The sequence below is a fragment of the Cryptomeria japonica genome, chromosome 11 (genome assembly GCF_030272615.1).
Source record: "Cryptomeria japonica chromosome 11, Sugi_1.0, whole genome shotgun sequence".
Lineage (NCBI taxonomy): Eukaryota > Viridiplantae > Streptophyta > Pinopsida > Cupressales > Cupressaceae > Cryptomeria > Cryptomeria japonica.
The window spans coordinates 52,673,673-52,694,464 of record NC_081415.1 but is presented as its reverse complement, the minus strand read 5'-3'; the positions used below and the strand labels follow the sequence as shown (position 1 = coordinate 52,694,464).

General features: G+C 32.0%; 1 protein-coding gene across 1 annotated transcript; it reads left to right on the top strand.

Annotated features, from left to right (window-relative positions):
• The first annotated feature begins 5,043 nt into the window (after positions 1-5,043).
• On the top strand, positions 5,044-9,425 carry LOC131051326 (flavonoid 3',5'-hydroxylase). Its single transcript, XM_057985787.2, has 3 exons — positions 5,044-5,471; positions 7,474-7,974; positions 8,704-9,425. Exons 1-3 carry the CDS (start codon positions 5,082-5,084, stop codon positions 9,319-9,321), a joined length of 1,509 nt encoding a protein of 502 aa, XP_057841770.2. The 5' UTR covers positions 5,044-5,081; the 3' UTR covers positions 9,322-9,425.
• The last annotated feature ends 11,367 nt before the right edge of the window (positions 9,426-20,792 follow it).

Sequence of the window (20,792 nt, the reverse complement as noted above, 5' to 3'; positions counted from 1 at the left end):
ACCCCTCTTTTGAGTGTAAAGTCTCCCCTAAGTGAAAACCATCAACCCTAGTGAATCTCCCTTCTCTCTCCTTGGAGTTGGGGAGGGGAGAACAACTAGGGTTCAATTTTTCCGCTTTACAACATGCATCACAAATTAATACCACAGGTCTTGCTCTACCTTGTTTTAAGTTTTCTTCAAACTTAATCACCCCACAATTACGTTCAAAACACTTTGCAATTGCACCTTAAATCATAGTTATTTTCCTTGAACTACTCTTTCTCCATTACTATAATGTTGTTCTTCATTGAATGTGACTATTGTTTAACCAACAATTTTTCATCTAGGATTAACACACAAAATAGAATACATGAACTGAGAACCTCACCCTACTTAACTAGATCTTAGAAAAATATTAGTTGCTTCTTAAGACAGGAAAAAATAGAGATTTTTCTTAAGATTAGTGCCTAACTTCCATTTTACTCAAAAAACTTCTTGGAGCTCCTAGTGTTTTCCATTATTTCTAAGCTATGCCCACATATGTTCATAAGTTTTCTAGAACTAGAACAAGAGTTCATACTTCATAAAGATCCTAACTCACATTTAGATATTTTCTTATGCTCTTGTAGGAATAGGTGTATCCACACTAGGACCTTTTTTATATGCACGAGCCTTGTGCTATTTACAAGGTAGTGTTCTATATTCCAAAATTTTGCTTGAAACCACTATGACCTCTAAAATTGACCCATTTTCATCTCAATTCTAGATCCTTAATTAATGTTATTATCCAAGGAATAATAATGTTACACTACAAGGGAATGTATGGTCATGATGTCTTGGAAAAAAGTGTCCAAGGTTACAATGCATCTTGATCATTTCCAAACATAAGAAAAGTTCCATTCTCGAGAATAATTTAATAGAATACTCTCACAAGCAAGGAAGAGAAATACAAAAGGCTAAAATAAACATGTATATCTAAATTTTAGGAAAACACATCACAAGAGTATTAGTTAAATATAAGGAAGACCATAGCAAAAACCCAAATCAACAATTTTTTTTTTCTAAAATAGAACAACCTAACTTATTACACTACACTTGTATAATACACATAATTCTACTAGGCACTAATAAAAGTAATTTTGTTCAACACATACGGATAGTGAATCAACAATCAAGCTTTTTACAATCAACCAATTATTGTTCCATAAGAGCTTATAAATTACTACTAAATTAAGGTTTTCATGAAACTATAGATCGATATCATAAAATCAGTTTTCTTTGAGTTCTTCTTTTCCCTTTGAATATAAGCAAACAAACCTGAAGGGATTGTACTTATAGGTACATCATCCTTTCTTTCTTTATTACAAAATGACGTTTCCTTAATGACAAAAAAGGTAATAAAGCAATGAGGTTTCTATTTCCAGCTTTGTTTTAGATTTGATCATTTTTTCCTATTCAACTTCAATTGCTTAATAAGCTATTGTTTATGTTTCAGTGCCAGTCAATCATATCTCTTTTAATTGAATTGGTTCAAGAATTGATGATTTCTTCTTGAACTTGATCATGGGAAAGTCATTACTTTATGTCTTCTTGGCAAGCTTCCTCTTTCTTTTTCCTATCAAGACTGACACCAAAACCAACATTAGCCTTCCCAACCAAAGGTTAACCAAGGAGAATTCACTAAGAGCTTCTACCTCCAAAAAAAATAATTTTAGATGGCTTAATAAACTTATGTCATCACAAGGTCTCAAAGTCAACCAAGAATAACAACATCAAGAAAAGATTTAAAGGAGTAGTATATCTTTACCTAAGTTATTAGGAAACACAAGAAGAAATAATAGTTCCTTGAGAGATTTCACAAGAGGTCTACCTTTTCAAGATCCCACAATTTACTATAACCTCGGAACATGAACTCATGACTACTATTCAAATTCAATTATCTTTGAACCTTAACTCGAGAATTAATACCATTAGGAAGAAGAGTAGATTAGAGAAAAATTCGTCTTTAACACTTGAATTACTTAGACACCTTAATGTGTTGTTCTATTGATTGATTTATTCAAGAAGGAAGTCATGACCAAATTTGTGCAACCCATAAAAAACCCTTAACAAAAAGCATCTCATATGCAATCTCTTATTTCCCAATCATTTGCAATTCCTTCATGTATAATTGGTAACCGAGATACTACAACTCTTGCACTAGCTTAACATATTGTCCTTTATCAAATTGCATTCAACATCTCACTATCACTTGTAGATTTGTATGTCATTACAAGAGCCCAAAAATTTATAATAACATAGTAACCCCAAAATTCCTAGTGTTAAACCATGCTTTGATAGGTGCTCCTACATCAAGTAGTTTTGTAAATTGAAAAAATATTACATATGCTTGAGAAAACTAAAAAATTAAAATGGAATAAATGTCCAAAAAATTGTTAGTCCCTTAAGGGCATTTCTTTCCCATAGATATTTGTTGGAATTGCATTTGCTATCATTAAGAACCATTAAAGAATTGTAGAGAATTTATTGAAGTATGAAGCTCCTTTCTAGGTATGGTTTGTTGTGATTAAATGGTATTATTTTTTATATTCTTCATTGTGTGGATAGTTTTGTGTTAGATGTGTTGAACATACTTACCAATATACCACTTTGAAATTAATCATTGTAACATTTTATTTTGTACCAAATCAAATCCATTTCCATATCATTTGATACTTTTTTATTCATATAAAATTTTCTCTATTTAAGATCTTCCATATATATATATATATATACATATATATACATACATACATATACATACTTACATATACATACATATACATACATACATACATATAGATACATATACATATATATACATATATATACATACATACATACATATAGATACATATACATATATATACATATATATACATACATATATATATATATATATATATATATATATATATATATATATATATATATATATATATATATATATATATATATATATATATATATATATATATATATATATATATACATTTATGCATATACATATATATACATACATACATACACACATATATATATATTTTCTTGTTATATGTACAAGTTGCTATAGATATGATAATATATAAAAAATTCTAAGTACATTTGTTTCTTTTTTTTATATATTCAACTTAAAAAAAAATCATTCATAGTCAATTAGTCATTTTATTAATAAAAATTTGACTTTCATTATATTATAACACATACCCATCAACATAAAATAATAATTAATTTAACTTTATATTATCACAAACCAAACCTTCCAACCAAGCAATATAATCATTTTTTCCAACCTATCATGTACTTCTCCTCAAACCATTTCAATAAATCAACTTAAAGCCTAAGAAAAAATGTTCATTACAAATATTATAATAGCACAATCTATGTAACGTGGCTTTAGCTAAGAAGCAAACAAAAATGGAGATAGATATGGGTGTCATTTCATAATTATTTTATTTAAAAATATATAATAATAATAAACATCCCTACAAATAATTATAAATGGACTTGGACTTTGACTATTTCAATATATACACAAAATTATAATTTTATATTAAATTAGATAAACGACAGATAATCTTCTAGATATGTATTGTCTCTTTTAGGATGTGGTATAACCTAATTTTTATTAATTATTAACGAACCTATCATTTAAAAGCTTCGTAGTTGTATTATGTTTGACAATTTCTATACTCCAATAATTGAAAAATTTAATGATAAAAGATTCATATTTATGCATTTTTAATAAATTTTTACAGTTATAATTTATTACTTTATTATTTAATTATGAAATATAATTTAAAATATTAATACCTATTTTAATAATTGTACTTATTTTATTTTTATCTATATAAATAAATATAAACTAATTTAAGAACATATATAAATATGTGAATTACATCTATGTATATATATGTAGGAAGGATGTTGGAGATATTTTAAGATAAAAAATGTAGGAAGGATGTTGGAGATATTTTAAGATAAAAAATAACGTTTGTAATATATAAGAATACTTTGACTCTTCAAGATGACTGGTAAACTCTTGGGGACGAAGAAGCTGGTTTAACTAGCCACCCCTAGGGTTAGGGTGAGTCTCCTGAGGGTTATTCTGTGTCTCAGAGGATTAGTCTTGCCTTATCTGGACTGACTCTGCAATAGAGTGGACACCTCTGAGATAACAAAAAACAAATATATGTAAGAATACATGACTAAATGCCTAAGAAATTTTATTCTTGTTAAGAGTGAGTGTTAAAATAATAAATTAAATCATTAACATGTTGAATATGTGTCAACAAGAGCTTTAGATAGAGGTATAAATTATCCAGAGTCCACAAATTGTAGATGTAAACTTTTGGATAAAAATTCTATTTATTTTTCATTGGAAGTTTGGAATCACTGTCATCATTTGAAAGAGGAATATGTTAGATTTGGATTGCAGATACGCTAACATATCTAACATATTCCTCGTTCAGATGATAATAGTGATTAGAAATGTCGAATGAAAAATAAACATAGAGTTTTTATCAAAAAAATTTACATGTAGACGTCTCAATAAGATACATAGATGTTTTAAATTCTTCATCTACAAGAGCTGTAGACTTCTCAAAAGATACACAGATGTTTTAAAGTCTTCAATTCATTGGAATTATGTTGTAATCACCTACCCATTAGATAAAGGAAAAAGTATGATACAACTGCTATTCTATTGAATAATGCATCAATATGTGGGAAATACTGTTTCTAATATTCCTAAATTTCTCAGAGAAATGCAGGTGGACCAAAGTTTGAAATGAAATTCATCTCTAGAAGTGATAAGAGTTTCTTTTCAAGATAAAAGCCATGGACTTTGTGCACCACATGTCAATTCATACTGATGTCAGAGTTTTTAGAATCTCTGCTTCCTGCCCTTCTCTTCATCTGTACCTAGTCAAACCCCAGAATAAACTATTCTGACACGCTTGTACAGCCTAACACTGAAATATGAACTCAAGCAAATGCTATAAAGGCATATGATAGGGGTTCTGGTTATTTGCAGAATCCCCTGAGTCACAACAAGGAGGCCAATGGAAGTGGGTATGATTCATGAGTTCTTTTTGTGGGGGTTTTCATGGGTTTGTCTGTACATTGGATTTAGATATCTTCTTAGCAAGAATAAAAAGCTTCCACCTGGGCCTTCAGGATGGCCTGTTTTAGGGTGCCTGCCATTGTTGGGCTCAATGCCTCATGTCACTTTGACAGATCTGTCAAAGAAATATGGTCCAATAGTTTATCTTAAAATGGGTACCTCTAAAATGGTGGTGGCCAATACTCCTGCTGCTGCAAAGGCCTTTCTGAAGACTTTGGATATAAACTTCTCCAATAGGCCTAGGAATGTAGGTGCTACTTATTTGGCTTACAACATGCAGGACATGGTGTGGGCTCCCTATGGAGACCGTTGGAAGATGCTCAGAAAGGTATTTCATCACAGCCTTCTATAATATCTTTTTGTTTTCTTCTCTGTGCAACAGCCAATCTTTCAGAAACCTAAAATAATATTTTTTTTCTTAGATTTCAATTGTGTCAACCTGGGATTCATTAAGCCTTTGTTTTAGATTCGGAAAGAGCTATATTAGAAGGTATGAGGTGTCAACAGTCTATTTAAATTTGAAAGAGAGCTTTTGGATAGAACTGTATATAATTTTTTTTTTAATGTTTCAAATTACATTCAATGATTCTTTCTCTGATGATGATGATGATGCAACAACCCATCTTTAATTTACCTAACAGGAAACTTTTTCCTAGATTTTTGTTTTAGGTTCCGAAATATTTATATTAGAAGGTATGAGGTTTCCACAGTCACGCAAATCTGAAAGAGAGCTTTTGGATAAAACTGTGTATAAATTTTGTTCACAGATTCCAATCACATCCAGTGATTCTTTTCCTAAGAATCATTGGGTGTGATTCCAAATCATTAGATGTGATTGGAAACATATCACTATCACTGGATTGGATATGATTTGAAACATTGACACAGTTTTATCCAAAAGCTCTCTTTCAGAAAAGCTGTATTATCTATCTTATTGATTAGATACATATCTTCTCAATAGACGGCCCAAAATTATGACCAACCTTCCCTATCAATCAAATATTTTGAATTGGTTATTCATTGTGATGGTTAGATAAATAGAAATTTGAAAAAATATAGAATTTGAATATATATAGAATTATGATCTTTTAAAAAATTTGACGACATGAAAAAAGTTTCCTCTTCCATGTAATACAATCTTCATAGCCATCAAATTCAAGCTCTATTTCTCAACAGGAAAATTGTTATTAGTTTTTAATTATGATCTGAGCTATTGTAATTTAAACTTTAATTAGATTCTCCTACTTAGATGCAACCTATAATACTAATTAGATTTATGATTCTTTCCTTTCAAAATATTGTTCCAGAGCTTCAGAAACCACCATTAGAATTCTTAGAACCAGTGCTTTTATCTCCAGGGCATATTTTGCAGCAATCTTTCTCTTTTAAAAAAATGTAATAAGAAAAAAAAGTTATATTCAATTATTGTTGATAAATTTTTGGGATATTCTTTTTTTTTAATTATCTGTAAAATAAATAATCTATGTAGTCAAGATTCAAATAGATCATTGTGATTGCAGGTTTGTGCCTTCGCTGAATGAATTTGAACTTATGTATAGATTAATAGAAATGTTTTCCTAATTTATGATCTTATTGATTCACAATTCGAAAAAAAAATGTTTTATTTGATACCCAAAAGCATACCAGACCAACTCCTAAAAAGTTTCTAACACTCCATGGTTTATAATCTGAATGATTTTTTTCCTCCTCAAGAAAGAAAAACCCCCTACAAAAACCTGAAAAGCCCTTCCAGTAGAAACCCTAACCTATATTTAAGAAAACCAGCTTTAATAGCTTCTACACAGTTTGTCCACAAAAAATTCTATCTTCTGTGGTAATTTGTCATCAAAATATGCCGAAAAATCCCAAGATTTTAAATCCAACGCAAAGAAAATACTGCAGAAAATGGAATTAAAAAAATAAATTGTAAGCAGAATCTTTAAAAACAAGGCTAAGTTATTTTTAAATTTCAAAATACTTGTTTTTAAGTCTGTATTTTTGAGTTGGTTTAATGGTGAGGTTGGTAGTCTCGTATTAATATAAGTCATTTTTAGATTAAAAAAACAAATTGTCTGATATAGTGGATCATAAAAGAATGCATCCATCTATTCGTTGTTAGTAATATAAATGTTAGATGGTTATTAAATTTCTTTATTTATTGATAATTTTTCAAATTGATATTTCTTGACATTTTCAGATAGATTATTTGAGATATTTGTATTAGTCGATAAATAGTTAAAACTATTTGGTAGAAAGTTGGTATAACTTTCTATTTATAATGTTAAATTTGTTTTTTTTAATTGACCAAATTTAAACTCTTTTTGTATCAGCTATGCAACATTCACATGTTGGGTGGTAAGGCATTAGATGATTGGCTACCAGTAAGAGAAGTCGAGATGGGTCACATGCTTAAATCCATCTTTGTCCAGAGTTGCAATAACCAAGTAGTAAATGTCCCAGACCTACTCAACATTTGCACGGCCAACATTTTTGGCCAAATGATTTTAAGCAAGCGAGTTTTTGAGGGTCAAGGGGACGAGGCCAACCAATTCAAGGACAATGTAGTGGAGCTCATGACTAAAGCAGGGTATTTTAATATTGGCGACTTTATACCCTCTATTGCATGGATGGATTTGCATAGGATACAAGGGAGCATGAAGAAGCTAGCAAAAAGATTCGATGATATGTTAAACAAGATGATTGCAGAACATGAAGCTACCGTTGCTACAAGAGCAACTCCGGATTTCTTGGACGTGCTTATGTCTAAACAAAAGAATTTTGATGGTGAGGAAGTGAGGTTGTCTGATGATAATATCAAGAGTCTCCTTCTGGTAAAATATTTACTTTTGATACAACGCATTATAAATATTTATATATTTTATTTTACTAAAGAAATAAAAAAATGAAATATAAAGTTTCAAGCCAAGACAATAGTTTATTTATATGAAAAATATAAATTGTTATGAATAATAGAATGTGACCAACTATCTTTGTTTCTTTGAAAGAAAACTAACAGTTCTATGTTCTTTTGATTTGTCAAAGCATTAATTATAGCATGGACATTCTAGATATATTGATAATTTTCCTTAGTAGTGTGTAAAATATCTGTAAGTCTTTTAATATATTAATCTTCCATAGAATGATAATACAAATAAACTTAATGTGCATACTAGTACTAAATATTCAAGTAAAAGTGTAACTAATACTATCATTTGTATTTGTAATGCATACAAAAACATAATTGACCATTTAATAAAAGTATGAATAAATTTTGAATTATGTAAAGGAGTTGAAAAATAAATTAAAAATTAAAATTATGGGCATGAATTATAAGGTTTTATGATATTTAAAATAAAGTGGAAAAGCGATAATAGGGGCACCTTATCTTAGATTAAGGTAACTTTATACTATAAAAATTTGTGTCTTTTTATAATATTGGTTTTAGATATAAATTAATGTGCACTGATAGATAGTGGATTATAATATTATGGATTATTCTTCATAGTTTTTTGAAGTGAAAAATTCAAATTATAATTGTTTTTGTTTTATTTGTTTTGTAGGATATGTTCACTGCAGGAACTGACACATCAAGTAGTGTGATAGAATGGACACTTGCTGAGCTTATCTTAAATCCCAAACTTCTACAACGTGCCAAGGATGAAATGAATGGAGTTATTGGTAGAGATAGGCTTTTGCAAGTATCAGACATTCCAAAGCTTCCCTACTTAGTGGCCATTTGTAAGGAAGGCTTTCGTAAACACCCTTCCACTCCTCTTAGCCTTCCACGAGTTTCTACAGAGGCTTGCCAAGTTGGTGGCTACTACATACCTAAGGGAACACGCCTCACACTCAATATTTGGGGTATTGGAAGGGACCCAAAAATATGGGATAACCCCTTGGAATTTAATCCTGATAGGTTTGTGGGTTCCAAAATTGATCCACGTGGCAGTGACTTCCAACTCATACCTTTTGGTGCAGGAAGGCGTATTTGTGCTGGCACTAGGATGGGGATTGCTATGGTAGAGTATAATTTAGGTTCAATGATCCATGCCTTTGATTGGGAGTTGCCACCAGGAAAGAATAGCTTAAACATGGAGGAATCTTTTGGGTTAGCACTCCAAAAGAAAGAGCCTCTTGTGGCCAAGGCTACCCCTCGACTTGCCCTCCACCTATATTAGATACATTCAAGATTCTTCTTTAAGAATATTTTAAAGGAAATTGTTGAATGTACTGTGTGTGTACTAAAAATAATATTTAGTATCACATTGAAACTTTTCACAATAATCACGATATTTTATCTTTTTAATATAAATTACTTTGATTAGTACCTACTTGTGTGCTTAACAATATTATAATTGATATACCTCTATGCATATTCTTTGTGTTTAATGCATAATAAATATTGAAGTTATTTGTAATTAACAAACTAGTGCACATCTCTATGCCTCTGCTTGGGGATATTGTTCTCATGGTTGAGGATAGGCCATGGACTCAATCGTTGGATTGTGAGGGCCTCCCCTTTTGCCGTCTGAGATGCTTCTCAACAGGTCATTTAGCTTCAGATTGTTCTCTCTCGCCATAAAGGTGTTACTACTTGGTGGAAATATGTTACTCATGCCAATCATTTAATTGTAATGGCTTTTGATTTTGATGATGATGTATCCTCACATGCAGATGAGGACCTCTCTTAGGATGAGGTTGTACCTCTTAAAACAAATTTGGCTTCTGCTAGCCTCTTGGTCTCTTCTGGTGTGGCCTCCTCTGGCCATGAGGCTTCTTTTATTGTTGCTCCTATTCTACAACAACAATCTTCTCCTAGTGTGTCTATTCCAGATGGTGTTCCATAGCAACAATCCAGTTGTGGACATAAACATAGAGGCGATATCCCAACTTGATCCTTCTTATGATGTTCCTAATAATAGTATTGCCTAGACTATTATTTTTTGTAGGCAGAAAGGGAAGTCTTCCCCCCCACCCCTCTCAAACTCCCCTGAATCGAGTTTTGGGTGTTTTTTCTCACTCTTGAGTCGAGTCCTTTTGGGTTATTACTAGTTTGACATGCCTTTAACAATAGTTCTGACTTTCTATTAAAGGCCCATCTAACCTTAGTTTGTTTAGGGTCAGCACCCTTGTTTTGCTGCCTTTCTTTTTTTTGCCTACGGGTTGCTTGTTGAATAAAAAGTAAACTAGTGTAATTTTGTTAAGAAAAAATAATTATTGGCAATATGCTATTCTTAAATCCCTCTTGTATTTGTGAAAAAAGCCCCTTTTAAAATTTTGTGAGAAATATACATTTGAAAAAATTTAAAGATTTTTATATATATAAAAAAGTAAACCTTTCAAATAATTATAAAATAAACTTCATGTAATAACATATCAATGCTTTTAAAGGAATATATAAGAATCAAACCATTGAGTTTCTTGGCAAGATGAAATATTGCCAATGCTCAATAATGATGTGTCCTTAGTAATTTATAAAAGAAAATTCCTCATAGAACTCAATTTGTTCCCCTACGTAACAACATTTGTGGAGTGCAAGATAATGACATATAAACTAGATTTTTACTATTATATATAATTATTTTCATCTTAATTATGAAAAAGAGAAGGATCATGCAGAAGCATGAGTCTAAAATTTTGTTTTACTTCTTTATCTTTAACAAAATGTGTTATTATATGTACACATTATTATCATGTAATAGTATACAATATATCATACATCACAACATATATACATATATTTGGTAAAAAAGAGTCACCCATACATCTTTCACAAGAATATATTTGATACAATATATTTAAATTAATAAAAGTTTTCCTCAATTTTGATATGTTTATTACATATTATTTTTTTTATCAATATTTATTATCATCGATAACTTTAAGACCCCCCCCCTCAGGAATAGTAGCAAAATATTGGCGAATTTTTTGGTACCCATAGAAATCAAATATAATGATTATTGGCGAATTTTTGGGTACCCGTGGAAATCAAATATATTTATTATTGGCGAATTGTTGGCAATCACCCAAAATTAGGGGAAAATTGTTTGCAAAGCATTTTTTCCCATGTGTTAGATAAACGTATTAGTGCTGGCGATTTTGCCTTGTAATGCAATAAATGTAAAAAATATACTGGCGAATTCAAACATGCTTTAACACGAAAGGTTGTTTTTACTGGAGATTTACACTACCACACAAAACCAATGCATGTCATTTAGTGGCAATTTTTTATTTATTTGTAAATGAGTATTTTATTGTTGATATCAATAAAGTTTACATAATTATCATAGTTTTAGCCAAAATTGGGGCCTCCAAAAATTCCCATGGTCCTATACCACAAAACCACCCGTACACAACACGCAGAGTCGAGCCTTTCTCTGCAACAGAACTAGACCACATCCCACTAATCCATTTCCCCATTACATGCACCAATCCTAAATACAAAGGATCTACTATTTTTCTTAAAAAGTGTTGAGCATATATATCCAATATTTGCTCATCTACCTCATACCCCATGGGCATGATCCATACAGTTCTGGGCTCAACTACTTCCATCAGACATTGGTCAGTGTCCATCATGAAGAAAATGGTTTCTTGATACTTTTCAACTACTAACTTAGGGATCCTCTCCCTATCATGCATCTCACTCTAATTTTTTTTGAAATAGCCCCATAAAACAACTTTCTCAACCTTAGTGTCACCTACACTGTATAACAGATCTCTAATTTGTACTCCCATAGGTCTGTCATATGGCCATTGGACTTGTCCAACTCCCGAAACTTCATTCATGAAGTAAAAGAACAAACATAGGATCAAAGTTCCATACTTGAACTAATGTTTCTTGTCTTGTTTGATCTTGGCTAAGTTCTTCATTAGCTCACTCCAGAGCAACTCACATAGGTCATATTTCTTATTCTTTCAGATCATCTCATAGGCAACATATATTGTTGTTCTGGATATAGACTTCTCTTTGCTAAAATATTAAATCTTATATCCAATCAACATTGAAGAAAATCTCACATCATACTCCAAAATGTCATTGATTATCATGGCTCTTTTATCGAACCTTGAACCGGTTGCATCTGTGACAATCTGGTTCTTTACTGACTTCAATGAGGGTAGCTCACTGGATGAACACAACCCTGTTATGGCCCTAATAGCATTATTAGTGATCTTGAAAGGTTTTTTTAGCCACATGAACTCATTAAGCATTCTGCTAAGAACATACCAGACCCATTCTTGTTCATTGAACATTGGAAATTTGACAAACTAAACAAAACCCTTATCCTCCAACACTTGAAATTTTCATTAATCAACTGTTTGTTGTAAAGATTCAATAGATGAGAGCTTCCCAAATCATCAATGTTGCAATGCGTGTAAACCCTAATGTCCTCAATATGAAAAACACCATGTGGAACTGATGAAAATGCACTCTTCAGATCATCTTCCATGGAGATAAATGGGTGCTTCTTAAAATTTACCCGAGCTCTCTTTGTGATATCTATGACTAGTGAGGTTGCAGTTTTAAAGGCAACCATTCCATAAATTTCAAACTACAAACTTGAAAGGTTTCACGGAAAAATACCTTGACCACTAGATTCTGTTTTCGCTTGAGAAATCTCTTTCACGCTTCAGTCTCTTGGTTGATCTTCTCGCAAAACGTTCTCTTCTTCTTCTCTCAAATGCAATGTGAAAAATAAATGGAAAAATGGCCTTTTATCATTCACTTATCTAACTTTTAGGGTGCATTAAATGCGTTTAGCTCTAAAATTTTGGATACTCTCCTTTTTTTAGATAACTCACAAGGAATCATCTGCGGATCTTCATTATTGTACATATTCTTTCAGAGATCATCTCATATCATCTGCAATACCCTATCACAACATCTGCCAACTTGCCAGATTCAGGTTCTATCTACTACAAGGGGTGCTTAAGATTTTTCATGAAAATTCCCCTAGGCCAGAGGCCTTAACTAAATTCTTGGAGCAATTTCCAACATTGGATTCAAGTGTGGATCCATTCCCTGCATCTGAATCACTCTTCTTAACCCATGTCTTCTTCATCTGATCTCTGATCTCTTCCACTTTCGTTTTCCCCTTTTCATTTGCCTACACATTATTATTCTTGTTTACTGGACTGTTCCTATTCACATTTCCGCTTCTACATAATCTTGCAATATGACCAGATTTGTTGCAATTATAGCATACAACATTTCCTTGTCTAGGCTTGAAATTCCCTCAGTTACCTCTTGATCTGCACCGATTAGCAACATGTCCAAACCTACCACATGCATAACATCTGATATTCCTTCTATTTGGAAAGTTATTCATCATACTTCTGCATTCATTTGACCCATGTCCATACTTATTGCTTTTAAAACATTGGCCGGAGAAAGATGGACCATTTTGTCTCATTCTGTGTTTGCATTAACTAGCCATATGAACAAATTTATTGTGAACAAAACAATTACCATTGAACTTATGAGCATTAGGTTGCCTTACTAGAGACCTTTTAGCTTTGTTCCTCTAATGTTGAGACATAGGATTGCTTTGACCAGATTCAGATCTTTCACCTTTCTCAAATCCAAGTCTCCGCTTGTCATCTTCACTCTTCTGACTTTCAAGCATCTCATTAAATTTGGATGAATTGATCCTGAATTTCTCCTTGTACTTATTTACAACTTCAAGATCATATCTAAGAAGAAGGATCTTCTTTCCAAGATCTTCCTCATGTTGTCTGGATTCTTGCATGTCAAGCTTCAGTTGGTCATTCTCACAATCAAGTCTGTAGCATTCATTAGATTTGTCTTTCAATAACTGAGCAATATTCTCCTCTTTCTTCTTCATTTCTCAAATCTCCTTTGTCAATTTCATCACAATAGATTTTATCTCATTCTTCTGAACTACGTTATCTCTAGCAAGTTTCTCACATTCTTCTGTCTTCTCTTTCAAGGCTTGGTCATCAATGCTTTGGCTTTCTTTTTCTTTTACCTTATCAACAAGTTCCTTTCTCTTCTCTCTTGAATTGTTCAACTAATCTTTCAATGATTGGATGAAGTTCTCAACATCCTTAAGATTCACTTTCATCTGCCGGACCTCAGCTTGGGTGTTGGGAAAAATGGCGTCTCAACCTTGCTTTTACATGAGGTTACTATTTATAGTAAGTTTTCATTTGAGCATGAAATGGTGCGAAATTCTCCCTGAAGCTTCTGGTTGGCTAGATAAGCATTCCGGTAAAGCTACATTGCAAGATCACAACTAGTTTTGAATATATTAAATTTTCTGTTTTGGAGGGGTGCAATGAAAGGTTTAAATTTAATTTTGAGGACTTTAGAGGCCCCTAAATTCCTTGAAAAGTGGGCATGAGTGGCGTAGCATCTTACGAGGCAATAGAGCACTTCGTGAGACTTCCGACACTTTAAACGGTTCGTCAATAGGATACACGATTCTTGAGTTTTTTAGGTCCAACTAGGAAAGCTGATGTACTAAGAGGGGGGGGGGGTGAATCAATACTTCAAAACTTTTCTTCAAAAACAATCTTACAGATAAACATAAACCGTGTATAGCTGATCTCATAATATATAATGCTAAAACATATTCATAGAAATAACATCCATACACATTTCACTCCATAACTCAAATATTTTTGTTACACAGAAACTCTTTGTTAGAGGAAAAACTGCAGTGGGGATGGCATCCACAACTTCATTACTGCAATAATAAAGGTTGCTCGGTTAGAGCTACATGTTTAGCTATTTCTGATAGCTTACCTTGTTAGGAGTATCAATATCTTTAGATCTACCTTGCTAAAGGATTTTACAAACACTTTTACAAAATGCTGTACCTGGTTAAAGGCTTTACAATTTATAGACTTTGTTAGAGTCTTTTACCCTATTAAAGGTTTCTATTACAACTCAAATGATTCAATAAAAAATCTTTACAAAATATCTGCAACTTTACATCTAAAATATTATAGCAGACTCTATGTGCTCAATATGAAATTACCTTGCTCATAGCATCCCTCGGTAATTGATAAATCAACTCGGTGACCTCTTCTGTATACTCTGTCCCTTAAACTGTTTCCTAAGAAACCTTCTCGGTGACCTCTGAATATCTTTGTCACTCTTCACATCTTATCTTCTCTCATGATTTTCATTTTCAAATCATCAATCTTCCCTCTCTCTTAGATACTCAAATTACTCCGTATATATAGATCTCTGAGACGACGATCTTGTTCATACATCGATCATACAAACATGTTTTATCAAATGAATAAACATAGAAATTATTTCATTGGATAAACTTCCTCAAAATTATACAAAATCTTTGAATGCAATTTCCTATGTAATAACGGTTCCCTATTCTCAAATCTTGTAACACGTTTCCACATATGTGTCCAGGTTCATTGAATCTGGTAACATGTTTCCACTCGGTTTAGATTAACTCGGTATACCTTCTTTGCTGCTCGGTAGGCATAAGAACTTTACTCAGTAGGTAGCTCGGTATTTATCATCTCGGTGACTAGCCTTTCTTCTGTAACCGATAGTCTTAGTACTTACCGACTGAATATTTCGGTAGTATTAACCAACTAGAGCATATAGGATGACTTTGGACATAAAACTAATGACAACTTAGTAAATAGTAACAAAGTTATGGCCTCTAGAAGTTTATACTCTTGAAATAGGAAATATAAAATACACCGGACACATAAATGAGTTGTAAAAGGGAGGGATGCATGTTGATGTGTGTTTTAACATGTCATAGGGCATCTAGAAGGTAGATAAGGTTAGCTATACTTTACTGGGTGGTTTTAGCCCATGGTTTTGTAATACCGTTTGATGGTTTCTTGAATTGTATATCCTATTTATGAGGTGCGTGAGATAGAGGTTGTGTGTAAGAGTCTTATGGCTATTGAGTTACCTCTGAATCTCTGATTAGTGGTACTCCTGCGAAGAGATTTCCTTGTAAGTATATTGTAATCTATTTTTGATTGCTGAATAATATATTGGGCGGCTTTTGGAGTGTGGGGTTTTTCTCTTGAAAGGGTTTTCCCCATGTAAATCATTGTGTTATGGTTTGAATGTTGTTATGTCTATTTTTGTTTTTTAAAATTGTTGTGACGATCTGTAAAATTTTTTACATTACCCTCCTCTCAAGGTTAGTGTAGGAAGTTGTTCCACTACTTAACTTCCTTACATTGGGATTGATCAAGATCCCGAGGTGCCACAATAAGCTGATGTGGAAGACTACTGGAATCCATTGATTCACCTTCTCGGATCCTCCTCAATCTATTAGGCTTCTTCCTAGGGACTAGGCTCTGACACTAATTGTTGGAATCAAGGAACACTGAGATGAGGGGGTGAATTAGTGTTTTGCAATTTTTAACCTTATGAACTTGTCCTTTTAACCACTTAATGCAAATGAATGAAAGAAAGATGCAGAAACACAAAGCAATCAACAACAACACCATAACACCAGATTTAATATGTGGAAAACCTAGTTAAAGGAAAAACCACAGTGGGGATGAGACCCACAATATAGATATACTCTATTAGAAGTATAAAAATATTACATTGAGAATGCACATGCATTCAGACACACTTCCTAGAGACCACTACTCAAAAGAAAGAAGGGCAACAACCCCAGAAGGCTCACTACCTTACAAAATCTTTTACAAAAGATAATTAGAATGTTTGAATTTAAAAATAGCATCTACAAATGCCAGTACAGTTCCGGTTAAGCAAAAAACACATAATCTCATATTGCTCTGATACACTGCTCTGTTCAACTGTTCTTATTTATTCCGGAGCACAAATCCTTCACTTGCGCATGTGAAACTGCACACAATCAATCACAAGCACTTTCCACACACACACACAATGATATAAAAAATGATCATATCCATTGATATTATATATCTGCAACACGAAATTAGGTCTTCTATATGTCGGCTTCAAGAACACTATCCAAATAATGAAACGTGCATACATAGTCGGCTCAATCCGAACTCCAATGCATATGCGGACCAAAAGGAATTGTCCACACGCTTTTGAGATGTCGGCTAAACATTCTCGATCACAAAAATAATCACCAAAATTACTCCACCAACTCCGCACAACAATCAACTATCCAAGTTGCCCATACCACACTGTTCAACCCAAAAACCTGTACACCAGATCTTTTATCTCACATGACAATCATCTGAGAGGCTAAGATTTTGGAATAAGATACACCAGACATCTAACTATCTTCCTCTATCTCCCCAACACAAAATATTCAATAGAAATGAAATGCCAACCAAAACACCACATTCTGTCGGATGCACTATTCTAACTCATTGGACTTAACCAAATTTTCATTCCGACTTCCGATATAAAAAAATCAATCACTGTGGATGAGATATCTGACTTCAGTTGCCATCAATGACAACACAAGATGATCCGTAAAGTGTCTCTTGCCAACAGTTGGTGCTTGTATGAGCAAAATATTTATAAACAATTATCAATATAAAAAAATAGATCTTGTGGCCATATAGAATATCCTTACAAATTTCAAGGATTCTATAAAGTTGGTTGATTATAGAGGATAAGATTAAAATATTTACCCCTTGTACAACTGAGAATCTTTTATAAAATTTAGGATGAATTCCTTCACTAAATTAAGCTCATGACATTCATATTTTTGAAGAAATGCTAACTATCTAGCCCATTTGAAAATGTCCACATTAGCCTAGTCAATTTCTAAATGTGTTGGTTTAGCTTTCCTCTTGTAGCCCATGGTTGCAAATAGTAGCTGCCTATATTAAATTTTGGAGGTGCCAATAATTGTTGTTGAACAATGCAAAAGCAAAGTAAAGATGTGAATTGTAGATGTAAAATGGTGAATGGTTAGTAAAATGGTAAAAGGTGATGCTAGAAAGTCAATGCATTTAAATGCCACAAAGGATGACATGCTTTATATTTTGATCAAACGACAAAGGAATGAATGCAAGGTACAATAAAAACGATAGTTGGATTTTTGCAGGTGTTCATTTTTATTTCTTTAATTGCCAAATTAATTTTATTAAAAAATAATTTATTTTGTAAATATGAATTGCATGGATATTAATTTGCAATGTTGTATTAGTGGAATGGCAAAATGTTGGGGTGAGGTGATTGTCTTGTCATTTGATTAGGATCATTAGAACTTGCAACAATATTTTCATTAATCCCTACATTGAATGCCACATTACATTTGTCATAATAATTAGAAATGTTGATTTGATGATGTATCTTAAAGGTACATTGGATGATGTTGTCCATGTAAAAGTGTTGCATGCATTTGATTATATATGTCCTTTCATACTAATTGAAATTTAAATCATAATTTTGTTCAAAACATTTATATTAATTATCCAAGTTAATGACGTTTTGAAAAAGGATTTCGACACTTGGCATGTAAATGTGGCTAAGAAGAAATTTAACTCATGTGAGAAAAAGAATAGAGAATTCAAGTATAAAATGCACACCTCACACAAATGTTACCTAATGATAAATGTTTTTGAAGCTTTGGGTCATTTGGAGTTTTATATGTGCATATTGGATTGGGAATCATCAAGAGTACAAGAAAAAGGTCATGGTAAAATTGGTTTGATTTAGAAATAAAGAGTTTTGGAGTTGTTAAGATATGACTCTTTGAAGGAATAGTATGGAGTTGTACCAAGTCTTTTTATGTAGCAACAATTTGGAGCTATTTGGAGCTTAGGAGAAAAAATAAAAGTCTAAGTTACTTTGGAGAAGGAAAGTTAAAAAATGAAAGAGGTTGCCATTTCTATTTTTCAATCATCTTCTAGAGATAGACTACCTTTTTTGGTTTTTAATCCATCCCTTGTTGTTTATCGCAATTCTTGGTTTTCAATCAAACCTCATTTTTTTGAATGTTTGGGAGATAAACTACCATTTTTAGTTTTTAATTTATCTTTTATTATTTTTCATTGAAATTTCCTCAAGTGGCAAGGAAAAAACTCACTAAAGGGAGATCTTTCAGGTTAAGTGCTCAACTTGAGTTTGCTTTTCCATGAAAAAATCATCTCTAGATGCAAGTTTATAGTAGAGCTTCAATCTATGACCATTTACCAACAAATTGCACTCGTCTCCATCAACTAGTGCTAGTTGAAGAACACTATTATAAAAAAATGGATAATTTTATATGATTTGAGCCATTTGGTGTGTAATTTATAGTAGCCCTACTAGTTGAACTCATTAGACTCAATATTTTATTATTGGTTTTTTTTCAGTGGATACATTACCATGACATATTATTCAGATTTTTATGACATTATGCTTTATTTGGAGATGAGATGTATAATTTATTTGCAGTATTTCAGTACTTGTGATTTATGGCATTTTATTTATTATTGCTATGTACTGACATTTTACTTTAATTATGCAATGTGGAATTATATTTTGTGTGTTTGCGAGTGTATTGGATGCAAGGGGACGATTTTCCTTCACTCATTTCGGTGAGACAGGGAAAGTCGCGATTCTCCTTCATCGGTGTGTTTGCCGTGTTTTCTATATTATATATATGTATGCATGTGTGGTTCGATGATGCAAGATATTGCAGGTACAAGTACCGGGTAGGTACGGGGTATCGTCTCCACTTGGCTTCACAGGTCTGAGTGTGCCTTATATTTTCCGATGGAAGCGGAGGAGATAGTAGTTGACCCTATTTTTACTCAGTTACACTCATATGAGTGTCGTCAGTTAGTCGTTTTGTCAGTTAGTTCGGTCTTCGTATTTTGTCATTTTATCTTTTATGGGTAATTGCTTGAGATTTGTTTAATTTGAGTGTTTTAGTGGATTTAATTAATTAATTAATTAAGTTTATGAAATTATCTCATTATTGCATTGAGATTATAAATTTAGTTAATTAAAAGAATTATTAAATTAAGCTGCATGGTATTAAAAATATATTTTTATTTTAAAAATAAATTAGATTAATTGTATTCTAAAGTTATAATTAAATAAATGAATAAAAGGATTAATTGGAATTAAAAGTATTGTTTTAATTCTTTATTTAGAAAATTAATTAATTGGAATTAAAATATTGTATTAATTCTTTATTTAGAAAATTAATTAATATGCATGAGAAAAGTAAAGAAGGAATAATGTTTTTTAATTATTGCATGTGATAGATTTAGAAAATAAAATAAAATAAATTACTATTATTCTAAATTTAGGTTTTTTGTGAAAAAGCTATTGAACCTAGAATTTTAGTTTAAATAGGGGTTAGGTCTTTATTTTAGTTACACAGACAGGAATACACAGGAACAGGTCAAGAATTTAGGTGAAGAAAATTTATTGGAAGATATTGAAGGGATTAGGGCTCTTCTACAAAATTCTTCCAGGAAAGCTATACCAGGTTGGATGAATTCTTAGTTTTGTGTTTTATTAAAAATGTTTCTATTTTTCTCTGCTTGATGTGTGTGTAAAATAATTGCCAAATCCAAAACTCTCTTCTGGTGAATTCGAGTTTTGTTTGAAAACTCATGCCTGATGTGTATTTCTTGTTTGTGGAAAGAACGTAATTTTGTGAAAATTAGGAAAATTATTATAGAAAGTTTGCCAAGTTTTTATGGTGCATGGAAATTGCATGATTTAGGAGAAAGG